This window comes from Ammospiza caudacuta, chromosome 6 (genome assembly GCF_027887145.1).
Source record: "Ammospiza caudacuta isolate bAmmCau1 chromosome 6, bAmmCau1.pri, whole genome shotgun sequence".
Classification (NCBI taxonomy): domain Eukaryota; kingdom Metazoa; phylum Chordata; class Aves; order Passeriformes; family Passerellidae; genus Ammospiza; species Ammospiza caudacuta.
This window is the reverse complement of record NC_080598.1, coordinates 65611234-65628165: the sequence shown is the minus strand read 5'-3', so window position 1 is coordinate 65628165 and position 16932 is coordinate 65611234. Positions and strand designations below refer to the sequence as shown.

At 52.3% G+C, this 16932-nt stretch overlaps 1 protein-coding gene across 1 annotated transcript; it reads right to left on the bottom strand.

The window, feature by feature from the left end:
- Positions 1–1174: 1174 nt before the first annotated feature.
- On the bottom strand, positions 1175–16926 carry KLHL28 (kelch like family member 28). Its single transcript, XM_058807230.1, has 6 exons — positions 16855–16926; positions 12997–13344; positions 11375–11925; positions 6480–6923; positions 3384–3592; positions 1175–2087 (listed from the first exon to the last, which is right to left on the bottom strand). The coding sequence occupies exons 2-6, from the start codon at positions 13342–13344 to the stop codon at positions 1924–1926; spliced, it is 1716 nt and encodes a 571-aa protein (XP_058663213.1). The 5' UTR covers positions 16855–16926; the 3' UTR covers positions 1175–1923.
- Positions 16927–16932: the final 6 nt, after the last annotated feature.

The window sequence follows — 16932 nt, the reverse complement described above, 5'->3', positions numbered from 1 at the left end:
GTTGGACATTAGGGCTGGAGCAGCCTGGGACAGTGGGAGCTGTCCCTGCCATGGCAGGGGTGGCACTGGGTGGGTTTTAGGTCCCTTCCCACCCAAACCATCCTGGTATTCCATGATTCCCTCTCCTCCATGCACAAACATCCAAATTCAGCCTTGGAGCTCCTCCTGTCCTGCCACGAGATGCCCTGGAATAATGAAATCAAGCTTTTATTGCTGTCACTGGAATGAATCCCTGTGGGCCAAATTAACAATTCCAGCGGTTTCAATGCATTTTCTCTTATTTACATTTGAAACCCTGCTCAGTTCCACCAAATCTGAAGGAGACCTGCAGGATTTATGGTCTGAGCAATCACCTGGGATATGTGAATGATGTTTTATGGTGACAACACCCTCCTGGACTGGTGAAATCCCAGTGATTGGAATGGAGGAACTGGAGGAGCCTGGCAGCAACCAGCTCTGCAGGAATTCAGGATAAATCCAGAACACTCAACCCTCCCCATTTAGCAAAATCATAAAGAAATGGCTTTTAAAGCAGCTACTTCAAATATTATTGCACCTTTCAAAATAACACTGTGTGGGCTTGGAAAACAATCACCGAACATGTTAAAATAAAGGGAAAGGAAACTCTGGAGGCAAAAAAATCCCTAGTACCATGCCTGGCAATGGGCAGCCACCACAGAAACGTAAGGTAACTGAGATCAGAAGACAACCCAAAATGCGCTAAATTAGTTGAATTCCATTTTAAATGATGGTTAAACCCACAGCATCACTTTCTCTCTCTCTGGCCCAGTTTTCAGTGAGCTCAGGGCTGTGCTTAACCAGTGGGACTGGGGTGAACCCCAGGAGCTGCCCCTCAGCAGGACACACGTTTGGGATCAGCCCTGTCTGACCTCCCTGCACTGCTGTGAGGGCAGAACTGCCTGAAGAACCCGAGCTGGGGTGTCCCTGTTTGTGAGAATGGGAGCAATAAATCAGAAATCCCCCACTAAATACTCAAGGAGCTCATTCCACAAGGGTGAGACTGCAGAGCTGCAGGGGCACGGGGGGATGGAGCAAAGAAGAAACCAAACCAGTGGAACAATCCAAACATGCTTTATGCACCGAAATCAGGAACAGCCTCGGGGGTACCCCTACATTTAGCACCATTGTGAGATGGGAACACTCAGAGGAAGCAATCACACAGTCCTTGGAAAAAGGGGAACACGGACATGAGCGAGGATGGGATGGGCTGGGATGGAGGTTTTATTTATTGGGTATCATGCTAGGAATGCTGCTGCTGTGACTTCTCCTCACATTCCAACTGAAAGCACACAGCAGGATGAAGTCAGTTCATCTAGCACTCGTTTCTCCACGAGCAGAAAACAGAAAGGAAAAGTTAAAAATGCAAATTCTCTCCGTCAAATCCAAAAACGTCCCGAGGAGGCAATAAATTTGCCTGGTAAACGTCTCCAAGGATCATCCCGGCCCTCCTAGCAGGAAGCAGGTGACAAAGGAGAGTACAGGCAACATCCTATGGCATTTATTATGTACAAACCTTGAGATACAGAAACAAGGCAGCCCTTGAGTTACCGGTCACGAAAAGCCCCTGGAGCTTTCCCGGTGTGCAGCCAGGCAGGGCTCAGCCCCCCTGCGCTCACCCCCACGCTCACCCAGCCTCCCCCGGCTCGGGAACTCCGCATTCCACAGGAGGAACGGACACGAGCTCTAGAAAGGGTCGGATGGACGCATTCCCAACCGGACGGGCGCATTCCCAACGGACGCCAGCTCTCTCCCGAACCCCAGCCGCGAGCAGGGTGCCAAAGGCAGCGGGACACGGAGCTCTGGCCCTGTGCTCCCGCAGTACCGGAGGGTGCCCGGGCCCCGGGAGCGGCTCCCTGGCGGCCCCGGGCTCAGCTCCGGCCGCCCCGTGCGAGGGCAGCGGCCTCAGAGCGCCGTGAGGCCGAAGTTGCAGCGGCAGTACATCATCCCCGCCGAGTCCAGCCACGAGTCCGAGATGGGCTCGTACCTCTGCACCGTGTTCAGGTAGGAGGAGCCCGAGTGTCCCCCCACCACGTACAGGTGGTTATCGATCACTGCTGCGCCCACGCCTGCGGAGAGAGGAGAGCGTCAAACCTTGCGCATCAAACCCTGCAGGATCAAACCCCGCTGCACCCAACCCTGCAGGATCAAACCCTGCGGCACCCAACCCTGCTGCACCAAACCCTGCAGGATCAAACCCTGTGGCACCCAACCCTGCAGGATCAAACCCTGCTGCACCAAACCCTGCAGGATCAAACCCTGCGGCACCCAACCCTGCAGGATCAAACCCTGCGGCACCCAACCCTGCGGCACCCAACCCTGCGGCACCCAACCCTGCTGCACCAAACCCTGCGGCACCAAACCCTGCTGCACCCAACCCTGCGGCACCAAACCCTGCGGCACCAAACCCTGCTGCACCCAACCCTGCGGCACCAAACCCTGCGGCACCAAACCCTGCTGCACCCAACCCTGCTGCACCCAACCCTGCGGCACCAAACCCTGCGGCACCAAACCCTGCGGCACCAAACCCTGCGGCACCCAACCCTGCTGCACCCAACCCTGCGGCACCCAACCCTGCGGCACCCAACCCTGCGGCACCCAACCCTGCGGCACCAAACCCTGCAGGAACAAACCCTGCTGCACCCAACCCTGCGGCACCCAACCCTGCGGGAACCGGGCTCTGTCCCCACCCGGAGCCACCCACAGAGCCCCCTCTGGCTAAAGAAAAGGGTTGTGAATGAGGAGCTCTCTCTGTTTGGGTCTGACACTCCTTTTGTGCTGTTCTCATCCCTTTTCCTACCATGAAACCTCCCTCTGTGCCAGTGCCCCATCAGGGACCGTGGGACAGAACCCAGGAATGTCCTGAGCTGAAGGGACCCACAGGGCTCATCCCAACCCCATCCCTGCCCAGACCCCCAACAATCCCACCCTGGGCATCCCTGGAAGCCTCGGGGCTGTGCCCATTCCCTGGGCAGCCTGGGCAGTGCCAGCACCCTCTGGAATAGTGGAACCTTTCCCTGATATCCAGCCTGACCCTCCCTGGCCCAGCCCCAGCTTTTCCTGAGCCCTGTCCCTATCCCAGGGAGCTGCACCACAACCCTGCACCCCTGAATCTCCACACCCAACAGAACAGTGAGCACAAAACTGCTGCTACCCATCACTGCTGAAATCCCTGAAAAAACAGGAGGTAGAGTAGAATTACTACTTCCTATAATTTTTGTCACAGCTCAGCATTAATAAACTGAACTTGGAGAAATCCAGGTCCTTTCACAGAGTGCTGGAGTGACCCTCACTCAGAGATGGAGCCCCTGGCACTCTCCCTGCAGGTGTTACCAGCTCAGAGGTTCATCCCTGCCATGTCCCACCTGTCCTGGGCTCCTTCATGGGCCGGCACACCGTCCACTGGTTCTGGTGGGGGTCGTACCTCTCGATGCTGGACAGGTGGGACACCCCGTTGTGTCCCCCCACCACGAAGATGAAGCCCAGCATGACCCCCACCCCAAAGTTTATCCGTTTGTCAGCCATGGAGGCCACCGTCTCCCAGGAGTTCTTGCTCGGATCGTAGCGTTCCATGCTGCAAGGCAAACACAGCTGTGAGACTGGGAGCTGGGAAATTCACTCCTGGAGTGGCACATGTCACAGACACATTTTATGGAAAATCCTTTCCTTAGGATCTTTCCTCCTGAGAAGCTGGGAGGCCTCAGGAACAAAATGCAAACAATGGTTATCTGCTGCTGTGGGATGCAACAGGTGCATCTGGGATTGGTCTCATGTGGGTGTTTAGAATTAGTGGCCAATCACAGTCCAGACTGTCTCAGTCAGTCCCAAGCCTTTGTTATCATTCCTTTTCTATTCTTAGCCAGCCTTCTGATGAAATCCTTTCTTCTATTCTTTTAGTATAGTTTTAATGTAATATGTATCATAAAATGATAAATCAGCCTTCTGAAACATGGAGTCAGATCCTCGTCTCTTCCCTCATCCTAACACCCCTGTGAACACGGTCACAGGCACAGGCACAGCTGTGAGCCCAGGATCTGAGAACGGGATTCCCTCCTGGGGTGGCACAGACACAACTTTGAGCTCAGGATCTGGGGAATTCACTCCTGGAGTGGCACAGGCACAGCTGTGAGCCAGGGAGCTGGGATGGGATTCATTCCTGGAGTGACACAGACACAGCCACGAGTTCACCCCTGGAGTGGCACAGGCACAGCAGTGAGCCCAGGATCTGGGGAATTCAGTCCTGGAGTGGCACAGGCACAGCTGGCTCTGCCAGAATTACTACACATATGGAATAATGGAACACAGAAGAAAGGGTTGGAGTTGATGGAAAATTCAGCGTTGCAGTTGCTTGGTACAACCCAACAGCAGCACCCAGAAACTGTGTTATCACCTGGGAAGCATCAGCCACACCCCAGGGCACTTCCACAACCAAAGCAGCCCAACAGTGTTGCCAAAATTCAGTTTTAACCTATTTTTATAATATATTCAGTCAAAGGTTGGGCTCAATCATCTTAAAAGACTTTTCCATCCCAAAAGGCTCTGTGATATTTCCCCCTGGCACAGCAGCTGGTTCAGCCTCTCCCATGTCCTCACTGTCCTGGATCTTCAGGTCACACCCTAAAACCAAGAGGTCCCTCAGAGCTGAGAGCTCCTTCAGCATGTCTGGTGTGATTTTTTAAAATAAGAATTTAAAATGCATATCACATAAATAACAATCTATTAAAATAATATCATAACCTAGTAAAATAATCTATTAAAATAATATAACCTAGTAAAAATGTATTAAAATATAATAATCTAGTAAAATAATATCATTATCTACTAAAATAATATAATAATCTATTAAAACAAAAATGCTGTGGGGAACTGAACACAATGCAGAGCTGAAGTGTATTTCTGTGGCTACAAAGCAAATCCAAAATTACCTGGAGGCTGGCCTGAAAATAACATTCGGAGAGAAAAAGCATGTGGAGAGTGTATTTATATTCCTCAGGAAAAGCTCAAAAGAGGCTGCTGATCAAACCACTGAGGGCAGGAGAGGTTTCAGGATCAAAGGGAAATGAATTCTCGTCGTTATTAATATTTCTGATCACTGTACAGATGGTCAGTCATTAACACACTCATGGCTCAGAGCTGCTCCTGCCCAAGCACAGAGGGGCAGGAAAAAAGGGAAGAGGAGATCAGCAGCAGAGTTTGGAAAAGGGCTTCATTACCCAGTGTGAGCTTGATTTAATGCCAGAGCTTGGAGGAGCCTGGTGCTGCATGGCATGGCTCAGCACTCACCCCTCCAATCATAAATAAAACCAGGATTATTCACAGGATATGGAACACCCTGAGTTAGAATGATCAAGGATCCATTTCTAATAGAAAGAAGAATCTTTTCCTAAAAGAAGAACCTTTTCCTAATATCCAAGCTAAACCTCCCTGACTCAGCCTGAAGTATAAAAAGTCAATGCAATTCATAATCACAACACCTGGTGCCACCCTGCTGAACAATCCCTGTGTCCCTCCCTAGGAACAAGGGTTTCATTCTTTATTCAGCTCTTACACGTGCAGTTTATTATTCTGCTTCCTGGAGGGACATTCAGCTGATTTGTCCCCATTTGAATGATGGACAATGATTCCTTTGGATACCTGGATGTCCCTGGACATCCTCAGGGAACAGAGGAGTTAATGAGCTGGTGGTTCCAGGAAAACTCCTTGGGAATGCAAGATCTGAAACAAGCCCTGGAGTCAGAGCAGAACTGCCCATCCTCAATCCTGCTATGAGCAGTAACACTAATTCAAGATCCCATCAGAGTTTTGTATTTATTTTGTTGTATTGAGCATGGGATGACTCCAATTCACCTCAAATCAGGGCTTTTGTGGTAAAGCTCAGCAGCCACCCTCAGATTTTGCTGGTTTGAGCTCCAAGGCTCAGTAATGTGCAGGCATGTCTTTGTTTTCATCTTTTTGGTAAAATCACCTTTTAGGTGATCTAAAAAAGAGCCCAAATAAGGTGGAACACACAAAGTGGAATAAAAATAAAGATTTCCCTTTTGACTGATGGGACTGGTATGACAGAACAGGGATTAATGAGGCCCAGGATCCATTGGAGATTATTTAATTGGGTGCCCAGGTGGGCACAGGGTCATCCCAACACGTACCTGTTCATGTGGGCAGGGGAACGATGTAAAAGGCTGCCTGTGGGGTTTGCTGGTGCCCAGGTGGGCACAGGTCAGCCCCAGCCCGTACCTGTTTGTGAGGGCAGGGAAGTATTTAAAAGGCTGCCTGTGGGGTTTGGTGATGCCCAGGTGTGCCCAGGTGCCCATACCTGTTCATGTGGGCAGGGAAGGATTAATGAGCCTGCCTGTGGGGTTTGGTGATGCCCAGGCGTACCCAGGTGCCCATACCTGTTCATGTGGGCAGGGAAGGATTAATGAGCCTGCCTGTGGGGTTTGGTGATGCCCAGGTGCCCATACCTGTTCATGTGGGCAGGCCCGTAGCCCCCGATGGCGTAGATCATGCCGTCCAGCACGGCGGCAGCGAAGCAGCTCCGTGTCCTGCTCATGGGTGCCACCAGCTGCCACTCCTTGCCCTTGGGCACGTACTTCTCCACGCTCCTGAGGTAGGACTGGCCGTCGTAGCCGCCCAGGGCGTAGAGCTCGCCGGCCAGCACGGCCACGCCCAGCGTGCTGCGGCTCTCGAACATCCTCTCCAGGGAGCTCCAGGTGTTGGTGTCGGGGTCCCAGCACTCCACGGAGCTCTCGTGCTTCCTGTAGCTGATGCCCTGGCACACGTGGGTGGCGATGCCCCCCACCACGTACATCTTCTGCTCCAGCACGCACACCCCGAACTCGTAGCGGGGGATGCTCAGGGGGGCCAGCCCGATCCACGAGTCGTTCTGGGGGAAATACATCTCCATGCTGCAGGGCAAACACACAGCCAGTCAGCAGAGAGAGAGCTGGGGAAATACATCTCCATGCTGCAGGGCAAACACACAGCCAGTCAGCAGAGAGAGAGCTGGGGAAATACATCTCCATGCTGCAGGGCAAACACACAGCCAGTCAGCAGAGAGAGAGCTGGGGAAATACATCTCCATGCTGCAAACACACAGCCAGTCAGCAGAGAGAGAGCTGGGGAAATACATCTCCATGCTGCAGGGCAAACACACAGCCAGTCAGCAGAGAGAGAGCTGGGGAAATACATCTCCATGCTGCAGGGCAAACACACAGCCAGTCAGCAGAGAGAGAGCTGGGGAAATACATCTCCATGCTGCAAACACACAGCCAGTCAGCAGAGAGAGAGCTGGGGGAAATACATCTCCATGCTGCAGGGCAAACACACAGCCAGTCAGCAGAGAGAGAGCTGGGGAAATACATCTCCATGCTGCAAATGCACAGCCAGTCAGCAGAGAGAGCTGGGGAAATGCATCTCCATGCTGCAGGGCAAACACACAGCCAGTCAGCAGAGGGAGAGCTGGGGAAATACATCTCCATGCTGCAGGGCAAACACACAGCCAGTCAGCAGAGGGAGAGCTGGGGAAATACATCTCCATGCTGCAGGGCAAACACACAGCCAGTCAGCAGAGAGAGAGCTGGGGAAATACATCTCCATGCTGCAGGGCAAACACACAGCCAGTCAGCAGAGAGAGAGCTGGGGAAATACATCTCCATGCTGCAGGGCAAACACACAGCCAGTCAGCAGAGGGAGAACTGGAATGGCTGAAAATGTGCCCCAAAGGGAGGGGAAAACACACCAAAAACAAACCTAACCAGCCACACAAACGGGAGAGAGAAAAGCAAATTACAGAGAGGGGAGCACGCATCTGCATTTACAAATGTACATTTAGAAACTACAGCTAGCACTTTATAAATGTGGATTTTATGTGCACTCTGTAATTTAAACAAAGTGTCCACGTAGCACAAACTACCCTGAAAAATACATCTTTAAAACAGCTTATTTCTTTTAAACAGCATTTTAAACCTTAAATCTAAGGCTAAACCCTATACCTTAAAGCTAAACCCTAAACCTTAAAGCTCAACCCTCAAGCTAAACCTTAAAGCTCAACCTTAAAGCTCAACCTTAAAATACCATTTTCTTTTAATTATACTCAGTGTGAGTACACTCAGGGTCTAGTTTGCCCCATATAAAGTCTGGCCAATCTACCTGAATAGTTTAATTAATAATTTAGCTAAATAATTAAGAGGTTATCTGGTTCAGAGGAAACATGATCTGTTCAAAAACCATACAGGAGCGTGAGGCCCCTGGAGAGGCGGCAGGCAGTAAGAGCCTGAAACAGGACCTGCTGAGAGAACAGAGATTAAATGTATTCTAAGTGATTTTGTTATTATGAAGCACCAAAAATTTGAAAATAATCCAAATTATACTGGAAGGCTACATTTTTATAGTCACTGAAGAAGGTGGGAAAGAAGCAGAGCTGAAGAATATCAGAGAATGACTTTAGTCACTCAAACATTTTTTTTTTTATGAAGAACAAAAGTCCCTTTATTTTTTAAGTCTATAAACCCATCTGGCTTAATATCAGTGACTATCACTGGGAAAATCAACTTGAAATGACTTTGGTACCTCTGAACCCAGGGAAAAGCACACCCAGCTCTGGCCAGGTTTTCACAAGTGCCTCTCCCTGCAAGCACAGAACTGTCCCAGCAAAGCAGATGCCAGAAAGTGCTCCAGAACCCAGCTGTGGAACCAGTCCAGGCAGCCTGCCTGGGCACAGGAACACTCCTGGGGCTGCTCAGGCACACTGAACATCAAAGCTCTGTCAGTGCAAGTACAAATGGATATTTGTATAGGAACAGCCCACACACAGTTCAACCAGCAGCTCTGGGAACGCTAATCCCATGTTCTGAGCACACCCAGCCACACCAGCCTGGGACATAAAGTTGTTTTTCTCCCTCTTTTGTTCCTTCTGCTCAGGAGGAGCCTCAGGGACTCTCCAGGAACTGAGGAGGTTCATTGTGGGACGCAGTGAAGGAGGGGCAGCCACTGTTCCTGCCTGCACAGACGCCTGCCCACAGCTGGGATTAAAGCCAGGGTCACACCATGATCCAGAACTCCTTCACAGAACCCCAGCGTCCCGAGGCTGGAAAAGAGCTCCGAGATCAGAGTCCCAGCTGTGCCAATGCCCACCCTGTGCCCAGCCCAGAGCTCTCAGTGCCACCTGCAGGGATGGGCACTCCAACCCTCCCTGGGCAGCCACTTCCATTTTTCCTTTAAACAATTCCTCCTGCAAATATCCTGTAATCCCTCAGAACAGACAGAGGCAGAGCTCAGATCTGTCCCTCTCTTCTAGATGGAGAAATCCAACCATTCATTCCCAAAATTCAGGCGTGGCAGCCACTAAATAACACAGGACAGCTGCTGGGGAGACAATTCCTGCTTCCAGAGAGGAACTTTTGTCCTAAATCACATCCCAGGATCAACAATGGAAAACCTGGAGTGAAACCCTCCCTGGCATTACTGACATACGTTCAGATTAGATTGGATATTTCATCAAAATCAGCCCAAAAATCTTATCAAAATCTTATCAAAATGAGCCCCAAGCTGTAACTCCCAGGTACAATTTTCCGTGGGGAAATTGCTGCTGTGTCCAGCCTGAGGCCGTTCCCTCTGCTCCTGTCCCTGTTCCCTGGAGCAGAGCCCGACCCCCCGGCTGTGCCCTCCTGGCAGGAGCTGTGGGGAAAAGCCTCCCTGAGCCTCCTTTCTGCTCCTTCACTCTGCTCTGATTAATTCTATTTTAATTCCAATTTTGAATTATCAGGAAGCACATTTGTCAGACAGCAAGGTAATTTTTATGATTTGTTTGTAATAATAACAAATCAGAGGGAAAATTAAGTAAAATGAAAATACCTGGAAGGAAAAATAAGAACTGTGCAGACTTAATTAACCTTATTAACTCAATCAACAGAATGAAAATTATTCCAGAGCTTTTTTGTTTGCACAAACAAATGTCTGGCACAAACAAAACCCCTAACACTGCAAATTATTAATGAAATTTAAAAAAGCATTTTGAAGTTGGGGATAATCCTTGTTAAAAAAAACTGCTGAAGAGTTTTTGTGGAGCAACTTGGGTCTCATTCTTGTTAAAAAAACAGGAAGCCTGCTGGGGAGTTTTTACAGAAGAACTTGGGGCTCATCCTTGCTAAAAAAAAACTGCTGAAGAGTTTTTATGGAAGAACTTGGGGCTCATGCTGGTTAAAAAAAAACCTGCTGGAGAGTTTTAATGGAGAAACTTGGGGCTCATTCTAGTTAGAAAACCTGCTGAACAGTTCTTTATGGAGAAATTTTGGGTTCATCCTTGTTAAAAAAAAAGAAAACATGCTGGAGAGTTTTTATGGAGAAACTTGGGACTCATGCTGGTTGAAAAAACCCGCTGAAGAATTTTTATGGAAGAACTTGGGGCTCATCCTTGTTAATAAAATCTGCTGAAGAGTTTTTATGGAAGAACTTGGGGCTCGTGCTGGTTAAAAAAAGAGAAACCTGCTGGAGAGTTTCTATGGAGGAACTTGGGCTCATCCCTGTTAAAAAAAAAAAAAACCTGCTGGAGAGTTTTATGGACGAATTTGGGTCTCATGCTGGTTAAAAATAGAAAACCTGATGAAGAGTTTCTATGAAGGAACTTGGGGCTCATCCCTGTTAAAAAAAAAAAAAAGAAAACCTGCTGCACAGTTTCTATGGAGAAATTTTGGGTTCATCCTTGTTAAAAAAGCCTGCTGGAGAGTTTTTGTGGAGGAACTTGGGGCTCATCCCTGTTAAAAAAGGAAAACCTGCTGAAGAGTTTTTATGGAGAAAAAAGACCCTGGGGCTCATCCCTGTTAAAAAGACCTGCTGAAGAGTTTTTGTGCAGAAACTTTGGGTTCATCCTTGTTAAAAAAAACTGCTGGAGATTTTAATGGAGCAACTTGGGGCTCGTCCTTGTTAGAAAAAAAAAAAAGAAAACCTGCTGGAGTTTCTATGGAAAAATTAGGGCTCATCCTTGTTAAATAAAATCTGCTGAAGAGTTTTTATGGAGAAACTTGGGGCTCATCCTTGTTAAAAAAAAAAAAACCTGCTGCACAATTTTTATGGAAGAACTTGGGGTTCATGGTGGTTAAAAAAATAAGAAAACCTTCTGAAGAGTTTTTATGGAGAGACTTGAAAGTCAACCTGCTGAAGAGCTTCTGTGGAGGAACTCGAGGCTCATCCTTGTTAGAAAAAAGGAAACCTGCTGAAGAGTTTTTATGGAGGAAAAGAACAACCCCACCCCGCAAACCCTGGTGGCATTCCCAGATCCCTTCCAACCCCAGAGATGGGGATCCCAGCTCCCAGAGTGCCCTGCCAGGGGTGCCAGGCAGTGCCCAGAGCCGCTCCTCACCTCTCCAGGCAGGCGAAGAGGCCGGCCTTGCCCCCCACGGCACAGAGCACCTTGGGCGCGCAGCGGGGCCGCGTCAGCAGCACGGTCTGGTGGGACAGTCTGTGCTCGGGCATGAAGTGGTACTTGAGGGCCTCGTTGAGCAGGTGCTTGCAGGTGTGGTCGTCCCGGATCAGGTGGTTGGCCTCGTAGAGGCGCGTGAGGAACTTGACGCTGAGCAGGGGCAGGCGCACGCAGTGCAGCAGCTGCGCCAGGTACTTCTGGCGCTCCTGCACGTCGTACTTGATCCAGGCCTCCAGGGCGTAGAACACCGTCTCCTCCGTCAGCACGTTCAGGCAGTCGTTGGACACGATCTCGTCCAGCTCCGAGTGCGTCAGCTCCAGGAACTCCTCGGTCTGGCACACGTCCTCGAAGTTCTGGCAGATGAACTTGCTGGCGGCCAGGTAGAGCTCGCGGCAGCCGTAGGTCTCGGCGAAGCGCGAGATGCCGATGCAGTTGCCGGGGTCCAGCTGGCTCTCCAGGAAGGCGCAGCACTCCTTGACCACCAGCTTCACCTGTATTGGAATTAAATACCAATAGTGCCATGCCTGGGCTCGTCTGGCCTTGCTGCTGGACCAAAGGTGGCAGCTGGGGTGGTTTCACCCCACAGACACCTCTGGCTGGCTGGGTGTGTGGTGTGTCACCCCACAGACACCTCTGGCTGGCTGGGTGTGTGGTGTGTCACCCACAGACACCTCTGGCTGGCTGGGTGCTGCAGCTGGCGCTTGGGACAAGGCCAGGCATGCAGGAGCTCAGCTTTACCTCTGGTGGAGAAGCTTTAAGGCGAGGTGAAGGAAAAAGGAGTCGGGTTCTGCTGGAGGGTTTGATCCAGAGCTTTATTCCTGGCACACAGGCCTCTGAATGCAGCAACAGCTCCAACAGAACACTAAACTGCATGGCTGCTGTGTCTTTTAACCCCAGGGAGAGGGGAAGGAAGCGGTAGGGATCCCACCAACCAGGTAAGGGGAGGAAGTCTCAGGGGACAAATGACACCTGGATGGCCCAATGTCCCCAGGGTTGAGAGGCATCTTTTGAACTCTGCCAATTGTCGCAGATATCTTTTCATTAAAAATCCTTTCTTAGGATTTTTCCTTCTGAGAAGCTGGGAGACCTCAGGAACAAAATGTAAACAATGGTTATCTGCTGCTGTGGAATGCAACAGGTGCATCTGGGATTGGTCTCATGGGGTTGTTTCTAATTCATGGCCAATCACAGCAGAGCTGACTCGGACAGAGAGTCTGAGGCAAATGCCTTTGTTATCACTCTTTCCTTGCTATTCTTACCTTAGCTAGCCTTCTGAGATGAAACCTTGTCTTCCATTCTTTTTAGTACAGTTTTAAGGTAATATATATCATTAAATAATAAATCAAGCCTTCTGTAACATGGAGTCAGATCTCTGTCTCTTCCCTCATCCTCAGACCCCTGTGACCCCGTCACAGCCAATCACTCGGTGCCCTTGCTGGGATGCCAAGACTGACGGACAGCTCTCAGCAAGGGGGCCAGGGAGGGGAAGGAACGGGCTGTTGGCACAGCTGGGGAAGGACCTGGCACACTGAGACAGGCCGTTCCACGGCAGCACAACAGACCTGCAGCAGGTTGGCGGCGGGCAGCAGCGACTCCACGGTGTCCTGCGAGATGAAGACGGTGCCGGTGTAGGCGTACTCCACGATGGCCTGCAGCGCCGCCTCGTCCACGCACTGGAACTCCACCTCGGCGTTCTCCTTCTCCGACAGGTTCCCGGTGAACATGGCCTTGAAGTAGGGGCTGATGCTGGCCAGCACGGCCTTGTGCGCGTGGATCTTGGCCTCGCCGGCGCGCAGCACCACGTCACAGAGCTCCTGGTGCTGCCGCAGCAGGTTCAGGCCCTGCAGCAGCTGCTCCGAGTGCAGCGGGGTCAGCTTGGCCAGCAGGAACGGCGGGGACGACCCGTCCATCTGGGGCAAACACAGTCACAGCTGTCACCTCACGGTTTGGCACACACAACAGGTAAAAGGTGTTTTGCTGTCTAATAAAGTCCCCAGTTCCCCTTTCAACCCTTACTTGCTGCACTTTTTCATGCAAGTTAAATCCAGGACTTCAAATGTTCATTAATAGTCTATGCTAGATTCAACTCTCAATTAAAAAAACCCACAACCATCACTTTGTTTTGTTCTGGAGTAAAATATGATTTGATTGTGCAGGGCCAGGAGCTGGACTGAAGATCCCTGTGGATCCCTTCCCACTCAGGATACTCTGTGAGTCTACATCAAGGGTTTGAGAGAACTGAACAGCGGCTGAAACAGAAACAAACGCAGATAACTAAAGAAAACAACTGGCTTATTTGAGATGAAGTTTTAGAAGTTCTTAAACTCCTTTTGTGCAGTTTAATTCCTGCACTAAACTCCTTTTGTTCAGCTCCCTGCCTGCTCAGTGCTCCTGGGGAGCAGCCCAGTCCTGCTGTGCCTGTCTCTGGCAGGGAGCAGCTCCCCATTCCCCCTGCCAGCCACCCCCACAGAGCCAGTGGGGCTGGAGCAGATTCCTGCGCTGTGGAAGCACAGAGGAGCATAGGAGAAAGGGGAGATCCCCACCTCACCTCACCCTGTGGCTCCCACCGTGCCAGGAAATCCCTGCTGGGATGGGCTCGGCCTCTGGAGGGCTCAGAGCTGCCCAGGTGAGCAGGGACAGGCTGAGCACCTGGAACTCTCAGCACTCCCCAGGTGAGCAGGGCCAGGCTGAGCACCTGGAACTCTCAGCACTCCCCAGGTGAGCAGGGCCAGGCTGAGCACCTGGAATTCTCAGCACTCCCCAGGTGAGCAGGGCCAGGCTGAGCACCTGGAACTCTCAGCACTCCCCGGGTGAGCAGGGCCAGGCTGAGCACCTGGAATTCTCAGCACTCCCCAGGTGAGCAGGGTCAGACTGAGCACCTGGAACTCTCAGCACTCCCCAGGTGAGCAGGGCCAGGCTGAGCACCTGGAATTCTCAGCACTCCCCGGGTGAGCAGGGCCAGGCTGAGCACCTGGAACTCTCAGCACTCCCCAGGTGAGCAGGGCCAGACTGAGCACCTGGAACTCTCAGCACTCCCCAGGTGAGCAGGGATGGGCTGAGCACCTGGAACTCTCAGCACTCCCCAGCCCTGGCAGCTGCCCCATGCTGCCCAGGTGAGCACCTGGAACTCCCAGCACTCCCCAGCTGAGCAGGGACAGGCTGAGCACCTGGAATTCTCAACAATTCCCAGCACTGGCAGCTGCCCCATGCTGCCCAGGTGAGCACCTGGAACTCTCAGCACTCCCCAGGTGAGCAGGGACAGGCTGAGCACCTGGAACTCTCAGCACTCCCCAGCCCTGGCAGCTGCCCACGCTCCCCAGGAGCTGCAGGAGAGCAGAATCCTCACTCCCACACGTCCCGTGCACATCGTGACACCGGAGCCCCCGGGTTCCTGCCCTAATTGGAGGCACCTAATTCCAGCTCCCTGAGCACTGCCAGGGTGCAGCAGCTCTTTGTTCAGCCCCCAGCCCTGCTCTGCCGAGAGGTGGAGGGTAAGGATGTGTCAGGATCCTGGGCCACAATCCCATTGTTCTGCAGGGAACAACCCCCCACTCCTGAGCAGAGCAGCTTTTGATTTGCTAAATGATCCCTGCAAGATCTCGCTTCTTTTATCTTCATAATAAGTTCATCATCTGCACAGCTCCTTAAATGACACCTCACTTGCAGGTGAGCCCACTTAAAAGTGCTTAATTGGAAATAATCAAATGGGTTGCCAACGTTTAAATGCAGAATACAATAGCAGTGACAGGGAAGGGGCTGAAGAAGCTCTTACCCACCAAGAGATAAATAAGCTCTCCTATTATCACTCTTCACTGGAAAAATAACTGAAAAAAACTCATTTAAGTGCATCTGCAAAAGACAACGTTTTCCCTACCAAAATTTTGCAGCACAAATTATCCATGGAAAAATTAAAAAATTTAAAATCATAAAAAACCTGTCCAGGAGCTAAAAGAATGTACTTCCCATTTGTGTTCAGTTCCTGGTTTGATCATACAAACACACAAAAATCAGGAAACACAAGGCACCACCACATGGAAAAAGGAGTGGTCCCAGTTCAGATGCAAAACCTGCCAGAACACCTATAAATAACCACATTTAAGGTATGCTGCACCAATAAAACTTCCTGTACCACTCTGGTAGAACCCTTCACCCCTCTGCATGGCCAGGCTCACCCATATAATGGATTTGCTGTTATTAATTTTACTTTTTAGCAATAAATCAGCAGCGGGAGCATGAAGCAGCCCTGGAATTGCATCCCAGCCCAGCGACCCGTGCTCAGGACACCAAACGGCTCCGGGCTCTCAGATCCTCCCAGCCCGTGGCTAAAGCTTATCTCAACCGCAGCAGGGGCTGGACACAAAGAGGGGAACCAGGGAACACCTGAGGGGGGATGTGGGTGTGCTGGGGCTGGAAACAAAGAGAGGAACCAGGGAACACCTGAGGGGGGCTGTGGGTGTGCACAGGGGCTGGACACAAAGAGGGGAACCAGGGAACACCTGAGGGGGGCTGTGGGTGTGCTGGGGCTGGAAACAAAGAGAGGAACCAGGGAACACCTGAGGGGGGCTGTGGGTGTGCACAGGGGCTGGACACAAAGAGGGGAACCAGGGAACACCTGAGCCGGGGCTGTGGGTGTGCACAGGGACTGGACACAAAGAGAGGAACACGGGGAACACCTGAGGGGGGCTGTGGGTGTGCACAGGGGCTGGACACAAAGAGAGGAACACGGGGAACACCTGAGGGGGGCTGTGGGTGTGCACAGGGACTGGACACAAAGAGAGGAACCAGGGAACACCGGAGCCGGGCTGTGGGTGTGCTGGGGAGCAGCACAGGAGCTGCGTGCCCTGCCCTGTCCCGAGCGCAGGTTTGGGACCGCCAGGGACGGGGCTGGGCTGGATCTGCGACGGTCAGAGAGCCTGAGCCGGGCTGAGCGCGGCTGCAACACCCGGGGGAAGAGAGACAAACACAGCAGAGACTCCCTGCTTCTGGAACTGCTGCTCTGCCCGGTGCTCATCCCGGTGCCCCGGCTCCACTCTCGGCCGGGGCTCGGAGCAAGCTGGGTCCCGGTGTCCCTGCACAGGGTCCCTTCGGTGCCCCGGCTCCGTTCTCAGCAGGTCCCGGAGCGCGCTGGGCTCCCGGTGTCCCTGCACAGGGTCCCGGAGCACGCCCAGGCTCCTCCCAGCCCACACCGCTCCAGGTCCCGGAGCACTCCGGGCTCTCGGTGTCCCTGCCCACGGTCCCTCCCAGCCCACAGCGCTCCCGGTCCCCGCGGCTCCGCCACTCTCCCCGTGCCGGGCGGGCCCCCCACGCAGCCGCTCCCGCCGTACTCGCACCCCGCCCGGGGACGCACGGCCCCCCTCACGGCCACCCCGCGGCAGCGTCCCCGCCGTGTCCCGGCCGTGCAGCGCCGGCCCCGCTCCCACCTGTGCCGGGGTGCCCCAGGCCCGGCCCGGCCGCGCCGCCGCCGCCTCGTTCCGCCGCTCCGCCACCGCCCGTCCGTC